The sequence below is a fragment of the Lontra canadensis genome, unplaced genomic scaffold (assembly GCF_010015895.1).
Source record: "Lontra canadensis isolate GAN:19392208 unplaced genomic scaffold, GSC_riverotter_1.0 scaffold1, whole genome shotgun sequence".
Classification (NCBI taxonomy): Eukaryota; Metazoa; Chordata; class Mammalia; order Carnivora; family Mustelidae; genus Lontra; species Lontra canadensis.
This window is the reverse complement of record NW_022630995.1, coordinates 63,475,618-63,488,817: the sequence shown is the minus strand read 5'-3', so window position 1 is coordinate 63,488,817 and position 13,200 is coordinate 63,475,618. Positions and strand designations below refer to the sequence as shown.

Here is a 13,200-nt window from a genome sequence, read left to right as displayed (position 1 = left end):
ATGTCTTTCTGGGGCGCCTGGGTGGCTCAGTCAGGAAAGTGTCTGCCTTTGGCTCAGGTCATGATCTCAGGTCCTGGGATGGAGCTCCATGTCGGGTGCCCTGCTCTGTGGGAAGCCTGCTTCTCTCCCCTCTCTCTCTTCCTCTGCCCCTCACCACTGCTTGTTCTCTCTAATAAAAAAAAAAAAAATCTTTAAAAAATAAAAATTTCTTGGGGCGCCTGGGTGGCTCAGTGGGTTAAAGCCTCTGTCTTTGGCTCAGATCATGATCTCAGGGTCCTGGGATTGAGCCCCGCATTGGGCTCTCTGCTCAGCAGGGAGCTTGCTTCCTCCTCTCTCTCTGCCTGCCTCTCTGCCTACTTGTGATCTGTCAAATAAATAAAAATTTCTTTTTATCATACAGTTTATCATTCAGTTTATCTTACCAAACTGCACTTGGTAGACAGATCTCTTACACCTCTTCTAATTGAAATAGTTCCCCCTTTGTTTTTCCTGTGCTCTATACTTGTGGGTGACCCGGAATTGCTTATCTTGTAAGAACTTTGCACATCGTGGATTTGGCTGGCTGTAGCCTGGCGGTGGTGTTAAACGAGCTCTCCCCCACCTCCTATTTCCTATAAACTCAAGCAGTGGTTCTCAGCCAAGGACAACTTTGCCTCCAGGGAACATGAGGCCAAGTCCTCTGAACTGAATCCTTAGGAAGCTCTGAGTGGGGGATGGAGGCAGGGGCCCATCTCGGGGTCACTCCCAGAGTCTAAATGTTTACTTCCTCCAGGTTCCATCAGGAGGGGTGGCTCGCCTCACCTTGAACGAGGTCACCTTGCTGGCTTCTGTCATCACTAGGGCCGCAGAATGGTGAGGCCCGCTATTTTTAGCATAACGCAGTTATGACCTTAATGCTTTGTCACACACAGTTTACAAAGGGCTTTTCTCTCCAGGATGGACTACCCAAACTCCCCGCTGTGCTGGAGGCGGGCTGGGCGATCTCGGAATTATTTTCCGCAGACGAGGAGACGGGTCAGAGCGGGGAAGTGGCCTGCATAAGACCCTGAGGGCAGCAACGGCACCTGGCTAAGCCCAGGCACGGTCACCTGCCTAGAGCCCCGTTCACAGGAGTATACGGAGCTCACCCAGGGGTAGGGGAAGGAGGATACGCCACGGTGAGCCTCTCTGAAAAGCTCTAAAAGTTCTAGAAGAGTACTGTGCACCGCTGATTCTGAAATCCCTACCCAGCCTTGGAGACCACGGTCGCATGACACAAACCTTGCCCTGTTCACACCCCTCGACGCTCCCTGCTACCTCCAGGACCAACCTTTCCCAAGAGACACTCAGGGCCCCTCACAGACTGACCCCTCCCACCTCCCTACTTCCGTCTCTTCCCAAACGAACATGCGCACCCCAGCCACACCCATCCGGCCTCTGACAGACAGACCGTCAGACTAGACTCTCGGACAGACGAACCAGAGAGTCTGGGATGGTCTGACCGGTGGCTTGGGCGGCCACTGCGGAGGGAATCCGCTCCTCTCCCTCACCCCATTCGTGTAGGCACACTCTTCCTGTGCAGCCTGGCAGCTGGCCTTGCTTTGCCAGCTGTACAGGGGAGGAAACTGAGGCTCGAGAGGGTGAATGGCTTGTGGAAGGCCACATGGCAGCGGCCATGACTACTGGACAGCCGGGCAGTCTGGTCCTTGTCCCCCACCCTGGGCCCCCCCAGCTGCCCACGAAGCCTCCCTGCACAGGCCTAGGAGGTGGAGGCTCCCCACGGCACACTCCATCTGGCTTTCCAGGCCCCAGGAGGCCGTGCCCGGGCAGTGGCTTGCCCCAGCTTCCTGGGGTCTGTAGCGAGGCCAGAAAGCCAGAGCCTGCCCTGGAGGAAACCACACTGTCGCCCGCGGCCCATCTGTGGTGATGGGTGGAGACAGAGGCTCAGAGTTCTCTCTGGGATGAAATGCGTTAACTGTTCTGCAGAAAGGGCCACGACCCCTGACTGTGTGCCTCCCTCCTCTCTGTGCCCCGCCCTGAGATGCCCATGACCTTGGCAAGGCCACCAGCTGGTCAGGGTAGCAAGGGGCCTCATCCACTTCACCTTGCCCCTCCCCCCAGCCTGTGGTCTTCCCGTGGCTCCCCAAGTTGGGTGGGGCTGAGGGCCCGAAAGGCAGGGAAATCGGAGAGGTAAGACGAGGAAGAGCATCCACACGCCTTCCTTCTGAGCCCTGGAGAATGGTCGTGGCTCAGGCAGGCTGGAGAGATGGAAGAGGACCTTGAGAGAGGTTTCTGACCAGAACCAGGGCTGTGGGAGTTTTACTGATAGAGAAAAATTAAGCTTATGACCAACTTCAGGGTTCAGGCCTAGCACATAGTAGGATCTGGATACTGTCTGTTGAATGAACGAATGTTTCCAAGCCCTACTTATAACCAAGGCCCAGAGACCTCTTTTCTTCCTAATTGTCAGCTTCGTTTCGTGCCAACATAAAGACGCCCCAGCCCCCAAAAGACCTCAACGTGCAGCCTCCGTTTCCACCGTGAGAACTCAGTCAGGTTGAGGCATAACAGATCGGTAGATAATGAGGCCCCGCAGGCCCAGGACCACCGGACTAAGAGGGAAGAGGCTCAGCCTGCATCCTGGCTGGGGCCCTGTGTGGTGGGGGAGCTGCCAGGCAAAGGCAGGTTCCCATGGGTGGGGCACTGAGCCAGGTGCAGGTGTTGGGGAGGAACCGGCAGCAGGAGCCAAGGGCCAGGTCTGCCCCCGCCAAGCTGTCAGCTGAGGTCCCTGATGTCTCTGAGCAGTTCCCAGGTCTGTGATCGCTGGGTGGGAGTGGGGCCTGAGAGCTTTGTCATGACCTGTGGCCCCGCAGCGGAGCCACCCGCTGGGCTGTCCGTTATCGCCGGCTTGCAGCTTGCAGTCTGTGGGAGGATGCCGGGGGCATGCTTGACATTTGTGACCAGCAGGAACTGGGGCCCCAGACCTGGGAGGAGAGCTAGAGTCAAGCCCAGGAGGGGGCCAGGACTTGCTCAAGGCCCTCAGGAACCCTGGGGTCGCTTGAGCCTGGGGTTTAGGGCACTTGGGATGAGAATCCTTCCAGGCTGGGTCCCCTCAGCAAGGGGAGAAGGCACCACGAAGCCTCCCCGGGGCTGGGCTAGCAGCCTCTCCCAGCAGGCCAGGCCCACAGTGGGCCAGAGGTCCTGTGGGGGCTCTTCCCTCTGCCCGGGGGGCCTGAGCGAGGAAGAAGCCACAGTGGTGGGAAGGTGGGCCCCAGACTCAGCCTGGGGTCTGAGGCCAGAGAGCGAGAGGACCAGGAGACGGTGGGCTCGAGGCAGATGTGCTCTGGCTGAGACAGCAGCAGGGGGAGAGCAGGCTGACTGCCGTCCCATGTGACACGCAGCCGCATGGCCTCTGCAAGGGCCTTGCAGAGGCTCTGCTACCCACCGCTCACCAGCCCCCTGGGGGCTTGGGGGAGGAGAAGAGGGAAGGAAGGGCAGCCTGAGGATGTGATTTCCTTGAGTTACCGAACCAGGGTGCAGCAGCTTCTTCTCTGCGCTCCTGGCTTCTTTCCTGACTGCACCCCCAGGACAGGATAGCGTCCCCCCAACTCCGCCTTCTGGCTGCCCCAATGTGTTGTTTTATTCTTACAAACTACCCACGGGAGGCACCGCTAAGATCTCTGCCTAGCGGACTTCGGATCCTGGCTGCACCATGCGGCAGGTGCGAGGCCTCAGTCTTCTCACCCGTCAAATGGGGCAAAGGCACCTACGTCACAGCATTGTCGGTTAACATGACTGATGCCTGGAAGGATGCCCGCTGTTCCTGTTACTAGCAGACACGTGGACCCCATCCAAGGGCTCAGTGGGGAGGTCACTGCCAGTCCCTGCTAGTTCGGTCAAGTGACACAACTGTCCCTGGCGAACCTCTTTCCCCACACCAGTGACGCAAGGCCAGTGGTGGGCTCTCAAGCAGGAGCGCCTTTCCTGACCTCTGTGCCCATGACAGTGCCTTGCCTGTGATGCCATCCAGCCACTGCCTGCTTTCAAGAGAAACCTGGGGCTGGGCCCTTTTCTGTTCCTGGACAGCCAAGCAGACACAGCCCCCCCGCCGGCATGCGAAGCCACAAGGCCAGTGGTTGAACATGTAGGTCATTTCATGTGGAGAGGTCTGCAAGGGGCCTGGGTGGCTCAGTGGGCTGAGTGTCCATCTAGCTCTTAATTTCGGCTCAGGTCACGATCTCAGGGTGTGACATGGAGCCTCATGCTGGGCTCTGTGCTCAGAGGGGAGACTGCTGGAGACTCTGTGCCTCTGCCCCTCTCCAAAATAAAGTCTTTAAAAAAAAATTAAAGGGATTTATACCCCTTTGGTTTAGAAGTACTTAGCTGAGATGTCCCAATTCCTGGGGACAACACCCCATCTCCAGGTGAGCATGAGCACAGAGCAGTGGTCTAGCCCTGCCCCTGTACCCTGGTCTTGCAGGTGTGGGCCCCAGTGAAGCAGGCTGAAGACAGTCCAAGGCGGCCACAGGGCACACCTCCCCCGGACAACCTCCTGCAGGGGAACAGATGACCGCCATCTCGCCCCACAAACACCCTCCAGCCCAGCCTCTGGTAATTCTGGGAGGGGAGTGCAACAGGGCACTGCCGCCATTCCTGGGGAGACTCGGGCCACACCAGGTGACAGTAACAAACGGAGTTGCAGTAGCCGGCCAACAAGCCGGAAAAAAAAAGAATGAATCCGTAAGCCTCACTCCTTGTATGTAATTTACATGCTTCCAAGACTGCCTGGCTGGCTCAGTTGGAAGCGCAGGTGACTCTTGATCTCCAGGCCACGAGTTCAAGCCCCACATTGGGTGTACAGCTCACTTAAAAAAAATAATAATAAAAATAAATCAACTCTACAAAAGGTACATGGGTTCTAGAAAAACCACAGAAGTGTGTCTTTATACTCTTTTAAGGTGAAGAAAGCATGTAAAAACATGCCCACATATCCCAGAAACCATTAGAAATAAATCTTTTTTTTTTTTTTTTTAAAGATTTCATTTATTTATTTGACAGACAGAGATCACAAGTAGGCAGAGAGGCAGGCAGAGAGGCCGAGCAGAGAGCCTGATGCGGGGCTCGATCCCAGGACTCTGGGATCATGACCTGAGCCGAAGGCAGGGGCCTTAACCCACTGAGCCACCCAGGCGTACCAGAAATAAATATTTTAAAAAAGGATGAAACAACACTGAAATGCTTCTGTATGGAATCCACTTGTCCTCTGCCCCAGATGAAAGACAAATGCTAACCAGAGAAAGTACTTGCCTCAAATCACCCAAGCTGATCCTCAGCTTTCAGATGGTGAGAGAAAGGCTGTGCAACTTCCAGAAGAGGCCTGAAGGACGTCCTGCCCCACGTGCTGCTGGAACACCACGGGGACAGCAGGCACTCCACAGGCCGGACTCTCCCCTCAGGAGTGACTGTACAAGGACACCGTTTACAGGCATCCGCAGAAGTGCTATCCAGAATACAGAGCACTCTGTATGATGGAACGTTCTATAAGATGATCAGTAAGGGACATATTAAATCTCTAGAACAAAATAACACAGCTATAAAAACTTATGTACAGGCCGCCTGGGTGGCTCAGGCAGCTAGGTGTCTCCCTTTAGCTCAGGTCACGATCCTGGGGACCCAGAATCGAGTCCCTAGTCAGCTCCCTGCTCAGCAGGGAGCCTGCTTCTCCCTCTTGCTCTAACCCTCACTACTGCTGTCCCGCTTTCAAATAAGTAAAATCTTAAAAAACAAAAACAAAACCTCTCACACACCTACAATCACAGCCACGAGTTGACGTCTGAGTGAAAACCCACTTCTGAAGTCCGAAGAAGGGCGCCTGGGTGGCTCAGTGGGTTAAAGCCTCTGCCTTAGGCTTGGGTCATGATCCCAGGGTCCTGGGATCAAGCCCTGCATCGGGCTCTCTGCTCAGCGGGAAGCCTGCTTCCTCCTCTCTCTCTGCCTACTTGTGATTTCTATCTGTCAAATAAATGAATAAAAAATGAAGTCCGCAGAAGAAGGGAGAGGGGCGCCTGGGTGGCTCAGTGGGTTAAAGCCTCTGCCTTCAGCTCAGGTCGTGATCTCGGGGTCCTGGGATCGAGTCCCGCATCGGGCTCTCTGCTCGGCAGGGAGCCTGCTTCCTCCTCTCTCTGCTTTCCTCTCTGCCTACTTGTGATCTGTCTCTGTCAAAGAAATAAATAAAATCTTAAAAAAAAAAAAAAAAAGAAGAAGAAGGGAGAGCACCGTCCCGTCACATCACACGTTCTCTGCAGCCCTGTAGGAGCTCAGCTGTCTGGAGAGGCTTTGGGCACGAATGGGAGCAGCTTCCGGCGCCCGGTGGTGGAAGTGCAGAGGAGTTTCCCCTATACTTTAAAAATACACTGATTTCTTTTCTTACAATGAACGTTGATCGTGTTAACAGAGATTTTTTTTCCCGTTTTCCTGTAACAAAGAGATGGAACTTTTGTCTACACCTCTGGACAAAAATCCCATGTTTCTTGAAGGATTTAGGTAGGAGCTGGGGTTGGGGGGGGGGGGCGCGCCATTTATCCACAGGCCCCCCCCCCCCCCTTTTCCAGCAAAGCAGTGCACCAGCATTCTGAGCAAATGCCTGTAAGAGCTGCATGCCCTTCATCTGGAACGATGTGACCTGGATGCTTTCTATTTTCTCCTGACACAGGTCACTAAGGCTGCAGATCTCTACAAAGGATCCTCTGCTATGATAAACAAAGACAACCAACTGTTTTTTGAAATTTTTATTTGGTGTTAACTCCACAAGAAAACAAAAAAATCAGTTACTCTGGTGTACGTGAAATCAGAACAATACAACCACGGGGAAAAAAATCTCAGCCCAGGAATGGAACACGGGTACTTCAGTGCTATGGATATGCAAATGCGCGTCATACCACAGTGCGTCTCAGCGTTTTGCCAACTTTTTAAAAAATGCTTTTTCTTTGTGATCATCCATTCACAAAACTAAAAACCACACTTTCAACTCTGTTGCTGAAAGCCTCTGGACTTCAGCCATTTAGCTATGAAAACAAATAAATACACAATCTGTTAATCCCCTTGCCCATTTTATAATCCATCCCGGTTCCCCCGTGGAAGGTGCACTGTCCTCCCGCCAGTGCATGAGGAAGTTGGCACCTCGGCCACCTGGAGCCCTGTCTTGATAAAAAGCAGCTGTCCAAAATCAACTGAGCTAAAGGTTGTATCTGAAATATATTTATTTGGTCTCTGCTACATAAGCAACGATTTCTAGAATGATCGTCACTGTAGTGATTTTAGGAATTTACAACTTCCAATTCTTTTTTGCCTTTGCTGTTAAATTATATTTCAGTGCAGATGCTAATCACTTTTTAGGAAGCTCTGGAAGAAAGAAAAATACATAAAACCTTATAAAGTCTGTAAATAAATAACAGCAACATAAACCTTACATGCACACACACACCCCTGCACACGTACACGCACACATGCGCGTGTGCGCTCGCGCACACACACACACACACACACACACGCACACGCACACTTTTTAAAGTGTCATTAGATGTGCCAAGTACGAACAAGCCCTGGCGTGTGGTGAGACCCCAGCCCGCCGTCTGCTGGGTTTCTCCCAGCGAGGACACCGAAGCCGGGGCGGCTCTGCAGCCCTGGAGTCATCTGTGTCCTCAGTTACAAGCAGGCAACTGCACCTGCGGCTCGGAGCAAACCAGGGATCTCCCAGCCACTCCAGCTCCCAGCTAGCGAAGTGCAAGTGTGCACCGCCTGCCAAGACTCACGGTGAAGCTGTCTCGTCCACGCCAGACTTCTCTGCCATTCTTGGTGTTATGGGCACGCTAAACTGATTTTACACATTAGGTTTTGTTTGTTTGTTTTTTAAATAGAAAAACAATTTGGTTTTACAACACTGCTCCTCGTAGCTTCACCTGCTGCCCACCGGCGTGAAAACTCGAGGTGGCGGCCATCCTGAGTGGACAGGACTTGGAGGAGACGGACTGACTGCTCAGCCCCCACGGAGAGCGGGAAGCGAGTCCCATGAAACCATCACAAAGGTCTGGGAGAAAGGACGTCTCTGCCCGCCCCCAACCCACCACACAGAACTTGCCCAGAACATTCTCGCCAACACAAAATGAAATCTAAGCTCTACTCGATCACAGCCATGACAGCGGCTAGCTGCAGCAGCCAGGGCTTCTCTGGGGTGACGAGGCGGCCTGTACTGCATATCAGACGTTTATAATTTGGAGTTCTGGAGGCTTCGATTCAATGGAGGTCACCAGAAAATCATGATCTGCAACTAAGACCCTCACCACAAATAACCCTGAAGGGCGTTTGGCGCAAAAGTCACCACAACGTCAAACAGGCCAGGGGTGCGCCCTTGCCCCGCTCTGCCTCCACTGCTACCCCGCACCTCAAAGCCTTGGCTCCTCCAGTTAGCAAGAAAGTCACAAACCATAGTATCTTCCATGATACTCGAGGGGGGAGAATCCTAAGAGAGAAAACAGTATTTTGTAAGTCTCTAAAAGCACACCCTTGTGGCTCCTATGGCAAATGTACACGAGAGCGGACCTTGTGAAGCCCGTGGACGAGTCACCCATGCTTCCCTCTTGCCTTGAGAAAGACCCCGATCCATGGCAGGGGTGGGTGTTATATCCCAGTTCTGAGAGAACAAAGCCTAAAGGTTTCAAAGCTCAAGTCTCTGGAGAGCGGCAGCAGCCGCAGACACCGCGGCGCTAAGGTGACAGTGACCGGGCTGCAGCTGGAAGGACAGACAGCAACTGTGGTCAAGATGTGGAAAGCAGGGTTGCTTCTAGACAAGCACATGCACACCCATTCTTGATTTGACAACACAATCTAGTCTATTTCAGATAGCCAAGAATTCAACAGCTTGGAAAACAAAAAAATCTTCAACAGGATAGCTGTCCTCAACTCTAAAATAAGCAAGAAGAGAAAGATAATTGCTGATCTGAATCAGTTAATTGAAGAAGAAACCTAAGTTGTTGCTTTAGATTAACAGGCCTCACAAAAGGGTATTTGCCATCACATATCGCTCTCAAAAAATAATTTGTACTACGCTGCAGGATTAGAGATGAGTTCGAGAAAAGAGCTCTTCTTCGCCAGGGTCCACCCACTCGCCTCCGCCCTCCGAGCCGGAGCCCTCCGAGCCGGAGCTGGCGCTGGAGTAGATCTTTCTGCGGAAGCCGCTGGGTTTTGCTCCGGCACCTCTCTCTCCCGCACACCTTGCTTCATAAACAGAAGACACCTGGGATGAAAGAAACAGTTTTCAACAGATCAAAAGCCAGACTTTTCCCCCAAAGGGCAACATGACACACTCCCGACATACAGAGGGCAAACAGCAAACCGCCGGCTTCCTGGGGAGACCCGCAGGTGACGAAGAGCTGCACTGCTTTGGGGCAAAAAACCATCACACTCTCCTCTGCAGTCCGGAGAGCGGCCAAAAGGCTGATTCTGTATGTTGAGTCCCTGGGACAAAACGTTCCAAGTGTGAGGACTGACTGCACAAGCCAAGGTATGAGGGCCGCCCCGCTGGGGGCTGGGCCGAGCCCCGGGAACCCGGGGAGGTCGGCGCGGCCGTGTTGTCCCCGGGCTCACATTCTGGGAGAGGCCACGGCAAGCTGACCAAGCAACAGCACGGCACGCCGCGGTTTTTGTAAATGGGGTGCTGCAGCCGCCAGGCGAGGCACGGGCAGGGGACACACACACACACACACACACACTCTCTCTTTCTCTCTCTGACAGCTGTGGCAGGGGAGGCCCTTCTGAAAAGCGTCCTCACCTGAAGGCCGAGAAGCACGCCTTGTGTAAGGAACAGCCAGAGCTTTCCTGGGGGCCGGGCTTCAGAAACCGGAGTTCTAAAAACTCTCTATTGTGTGGGACTGTCCCCCACACACCAGATGGTCAGCATCTCTGTCCCCCAGGACACTGACTGCAAATGGCAGCCCCTCCCTAGTCACAGCAACTACCAATGCTCCCCGAACCCCGTCAGACAATGAGTGACACCACCCTCCCTCCCCACGGCCACCTGAAATGCCACCCCCCCACCCCACCCCGAGGTGATCAGCAAAGCTCCCGTCCCTCAGTGGCCAGAACCAAGCCGCCCCCAACGGCCAGTTATAGTAACCAGCGACATCCTGCCGCCTCTCCAAGTCACAGTAACGAGCAACGCCCACCCCCCCTCCCCCACAGTAACCAGCACACCCCCAGTCACAGTAGCTAGCAATGCCCCTCTCCAACAGTAACCACCCCCCCATCATACTAGCTAGCAGTACCCCTTCCCCAGTCACAAGAACCCCCATCACAGAACCCAGGACCACCCCCCTCCTCAGAGTAGCCAGCACCCCCCATTTCCAAATGGCAGCACTGTCCCTGGTTGGGACCCCTGAGGCAGCAGCAGAAGACAGCCACAAGGAAGGACAGGAGAAGAGAGGATGTGAGGCCAGAGGCACATGAGGGCAGAGCATGACAGGGCCTTTTTCTGGGCAAGGCGCAGGGACATAAGGCCATTCTGGTTAGGAGCAGGCGTGGCTGAGTCCCAGCGGAGGCTCGAGGCTCAGGTCTGCACTCTGCAGTGAGGCTGCATAGCCTCAGACAGGACGTCCCGAGTCTGTGCAGAATGGCATAGGGACAGCCCCCCCATCAGGCGTCGTGAGGAGCAGCGAGGGAGTGCTCAGCCTGGACAGGGTGCAGGAGGTGGGAGAAGGGGAGAGTGGGGTGGTCAGGGCCAGGGGCCAGAGAGTGGCTCCCAGGCATGGGTGTGGCGGTGGGGGTGCCACAGGGCACCCCCCACAGAGGTGGGAAAGATAGGACCACGGGTGCCAACACCCTAGGGTGCCCTGGGGGAAAAGTCCTCACAGGACAGCGCTGACACAGAAAAGAGACACGTGTCCTTATTCACCCACCTGCCTGCCTAGCGGGAGCTCACAGGCCTGGTGGGGAGGCAGTGCTACAGAAACCAAAAGCAGCCCGGGGTCAGGGCTGAGGCCAGAGTGCCACACAGGGCATGGTGAGGGCAGAGGAAGGTGGGGTCCATCCCTGGAGCTCACCAGAAGGGTCTCCCGGTGCTGCCCACCCAAGGGCTTCTGGGGGAGTGCCAAAGTCCAACTGGTAGGCAGGAATTACCAGTGGCAGCACTGGGAACGACAGACTGGGGGTAGTGAGGGCAGGAGTGTGGGAAGCCTTGGTAGTAAGCGGACAAGGTGGGAGGAGATGAAGGTGGGGACTGAGGGCCTGGGAGCTGGGTCACCCGGGACTGGCAGGGGAGTTGGGGGGAGCTCCCAGGGCTCCCAGGCTCCAGCCTGAGTGGCAAGGAGATGTGGCTGTTAGTAAGTTAGTAAGGAGGAGGACAGTCCACTTACCCTATTAAAATCTAACAGACGCTCTTCGTTACTGGGTATGTCTTTACCATCTGGACACTCTTCTATACCATTCTCTCCCTTGGCATTTGTATAACAGTCTTAATCATTTTGAATGGAGAAGGGAAAAGAGGGAAAGGGGGGGAAATTTCATTAAGACACAGTTATGAAACATACATTTTTGTTTCATTTTTTGCTGAGTCAGATCAGTTAGGTCTACCAACCCTCTGCAGAGTTTAAGCAGTCACTAAAAGCAGACATGCGCACACCAGCCAGCCAGGTGTGCACGAGCAAAATGCTACGTCCATTTAAAAATTCTAGTAAACTGTTTATCGAGTTTTTAAAAGATAGGCTGGCATAACCAGACATGCCTATTATCCCAGCATGAGACAATCATTCAACAAAGCACAAATTCACACCTGTACTAGGGTAAGCCCTGGAACACAGGATAAAGACCAACAAGGCCTGAGCTCTCACAAGCGTACGGAGTGCAGAGGGAGACAGACGATGCGGTGCGTGTGTGTTCATCTAACAAATGAACAAAGGGGCTTCCGACAGGAGGAGTGCAGTGGGAAAGACAGAACGGCGACCACCTTGTCTGTTCCCTCTCAAGCCAACATCACGCTAAAGCTCACCTGCCCTGTATCTGCAGGACAGGGAGGAGAAAGGAGGCTTGTGGTCTGAGTAGGCAAGCAGCCCACAGAAGAGGATGGAACTGGAAGATGGAATTAGAAGGAATCAAACAGATCATTTAGGCCAAAGTTCTCAGCCCTGGGAGCTTGAAGCCCAGCCCACCAGCCCAGGCCCCTGCCTGAGATCCTGATGGATCTGGGCAGGGCCAGGGGGTTCTGATGCGCAGCCATGGCTGACCACTGCCAGTCTCAATCCAGACCAGCGCCCCCACACAGCTGCGGACACACAGTGACGAGAGAGGAGACAGCTGGTAGGCCCAGGGCAGACCCTGGCTTGAAATCACCATGTGCAAGTCCTGTAATGCCCCCAGTGGAGCATGTTTCCTGTTGACTGTGGTCCAGTTACCACGAGGAGTTCAAGGAGATGACATGCTCCCCATGCGTGACATGGAAGCAGACAGGACTGATGCTCAGTGACCGCTGTGCCCTTGTACCACTGGGAGTGGGCCACATCACATTCTCCATGACCTTTAGCTCTCTCTGCCTGCCTCAGGACCTTGAAGTCACCAGCTCAGGTTCACGAAAATAACCCGGACACCGGGACTACACCCACGTGAGCGGACCCCTGCTTCTGCACTCACCTGCGATGTAACTGGCTCTCTTTGAGCCCTGGCTCCCTCAGCTCTAAAACAGAGTCACCATCTGCCCGCCTGGGGTCCTGTGCACAGCAGAAGAGGTGACGCGCGGGCAGCCTCAAGAACGGCGCTGGCATGCCGGCTGGTGAACCAACACCCTGGCCAGCTCGCCCACTCAGCCCACCTGACCAGGCACTATGGGCCCCATGCACCCCATCAGTTCATCACCACAGGAACGGTAACGGTCTCCTGGACTAGGATATGCCCTGGGTGGAGCCGGAGTCAGTCATCCCTGACACCTGCACTTCCCGGCCCCGCTGTCAGGATTCTGTATGTACAAAAGGAGCTCGTGACACCACAGGTGTCAGGAATGGGCAGTGGTGACTGTGGACAATGTTCTTTGTGATCTGCCCATGGACGGCTCCAGTGTTCCAGGTCAGGACCACGTGCCAGGGCTGTGCTATGCACGTTACTTCTCAGAAGTACCCCCTCGGGGAGGAACTATCGTTAGCCCCTTTCTACAAACACAAACAATGGAGACACAGGAGGTCT

At 54.4% G+C, this 13,200-nt stretch overlaps 1 protein-coding gene across 4 annotated transcripts in view; it reads right to left on the bottom strand.

Annotated features, from left to right (window-relative positions):
• Positions 1 to 8,844: 8,844 nt before the first annotated feature.
• KIAA0232 (KIAA0232 ortholog) overlaps positions 8,845 to 13,200 on the bottom strand; it is an 81,835-nt gene continuing 77,479 nt past the window's right edge. For all 4 annotated transcript variants that reach the window (XM_032855443.1, XM_032855438.1, XM_032855440.1 and 1 more), the window contains 2 exons: positions 11,385 to 11,482; positions 8,845 to 9,271 (listed from right to left, as the gene is read on the bottom strand). In XM_032855443.1, the coding sequence (XP_032711334.1) occupies positions 9,092 to 9,271; positions 11,385 to 11,482 (278 nt within the window). In that variant the 3' untranslated portion in view covers positions 8,845 to 9,091. The remainder of the gene's footprint in view (positions 9,272 to 11,384; positions 11,483 to 13,200) is intronic.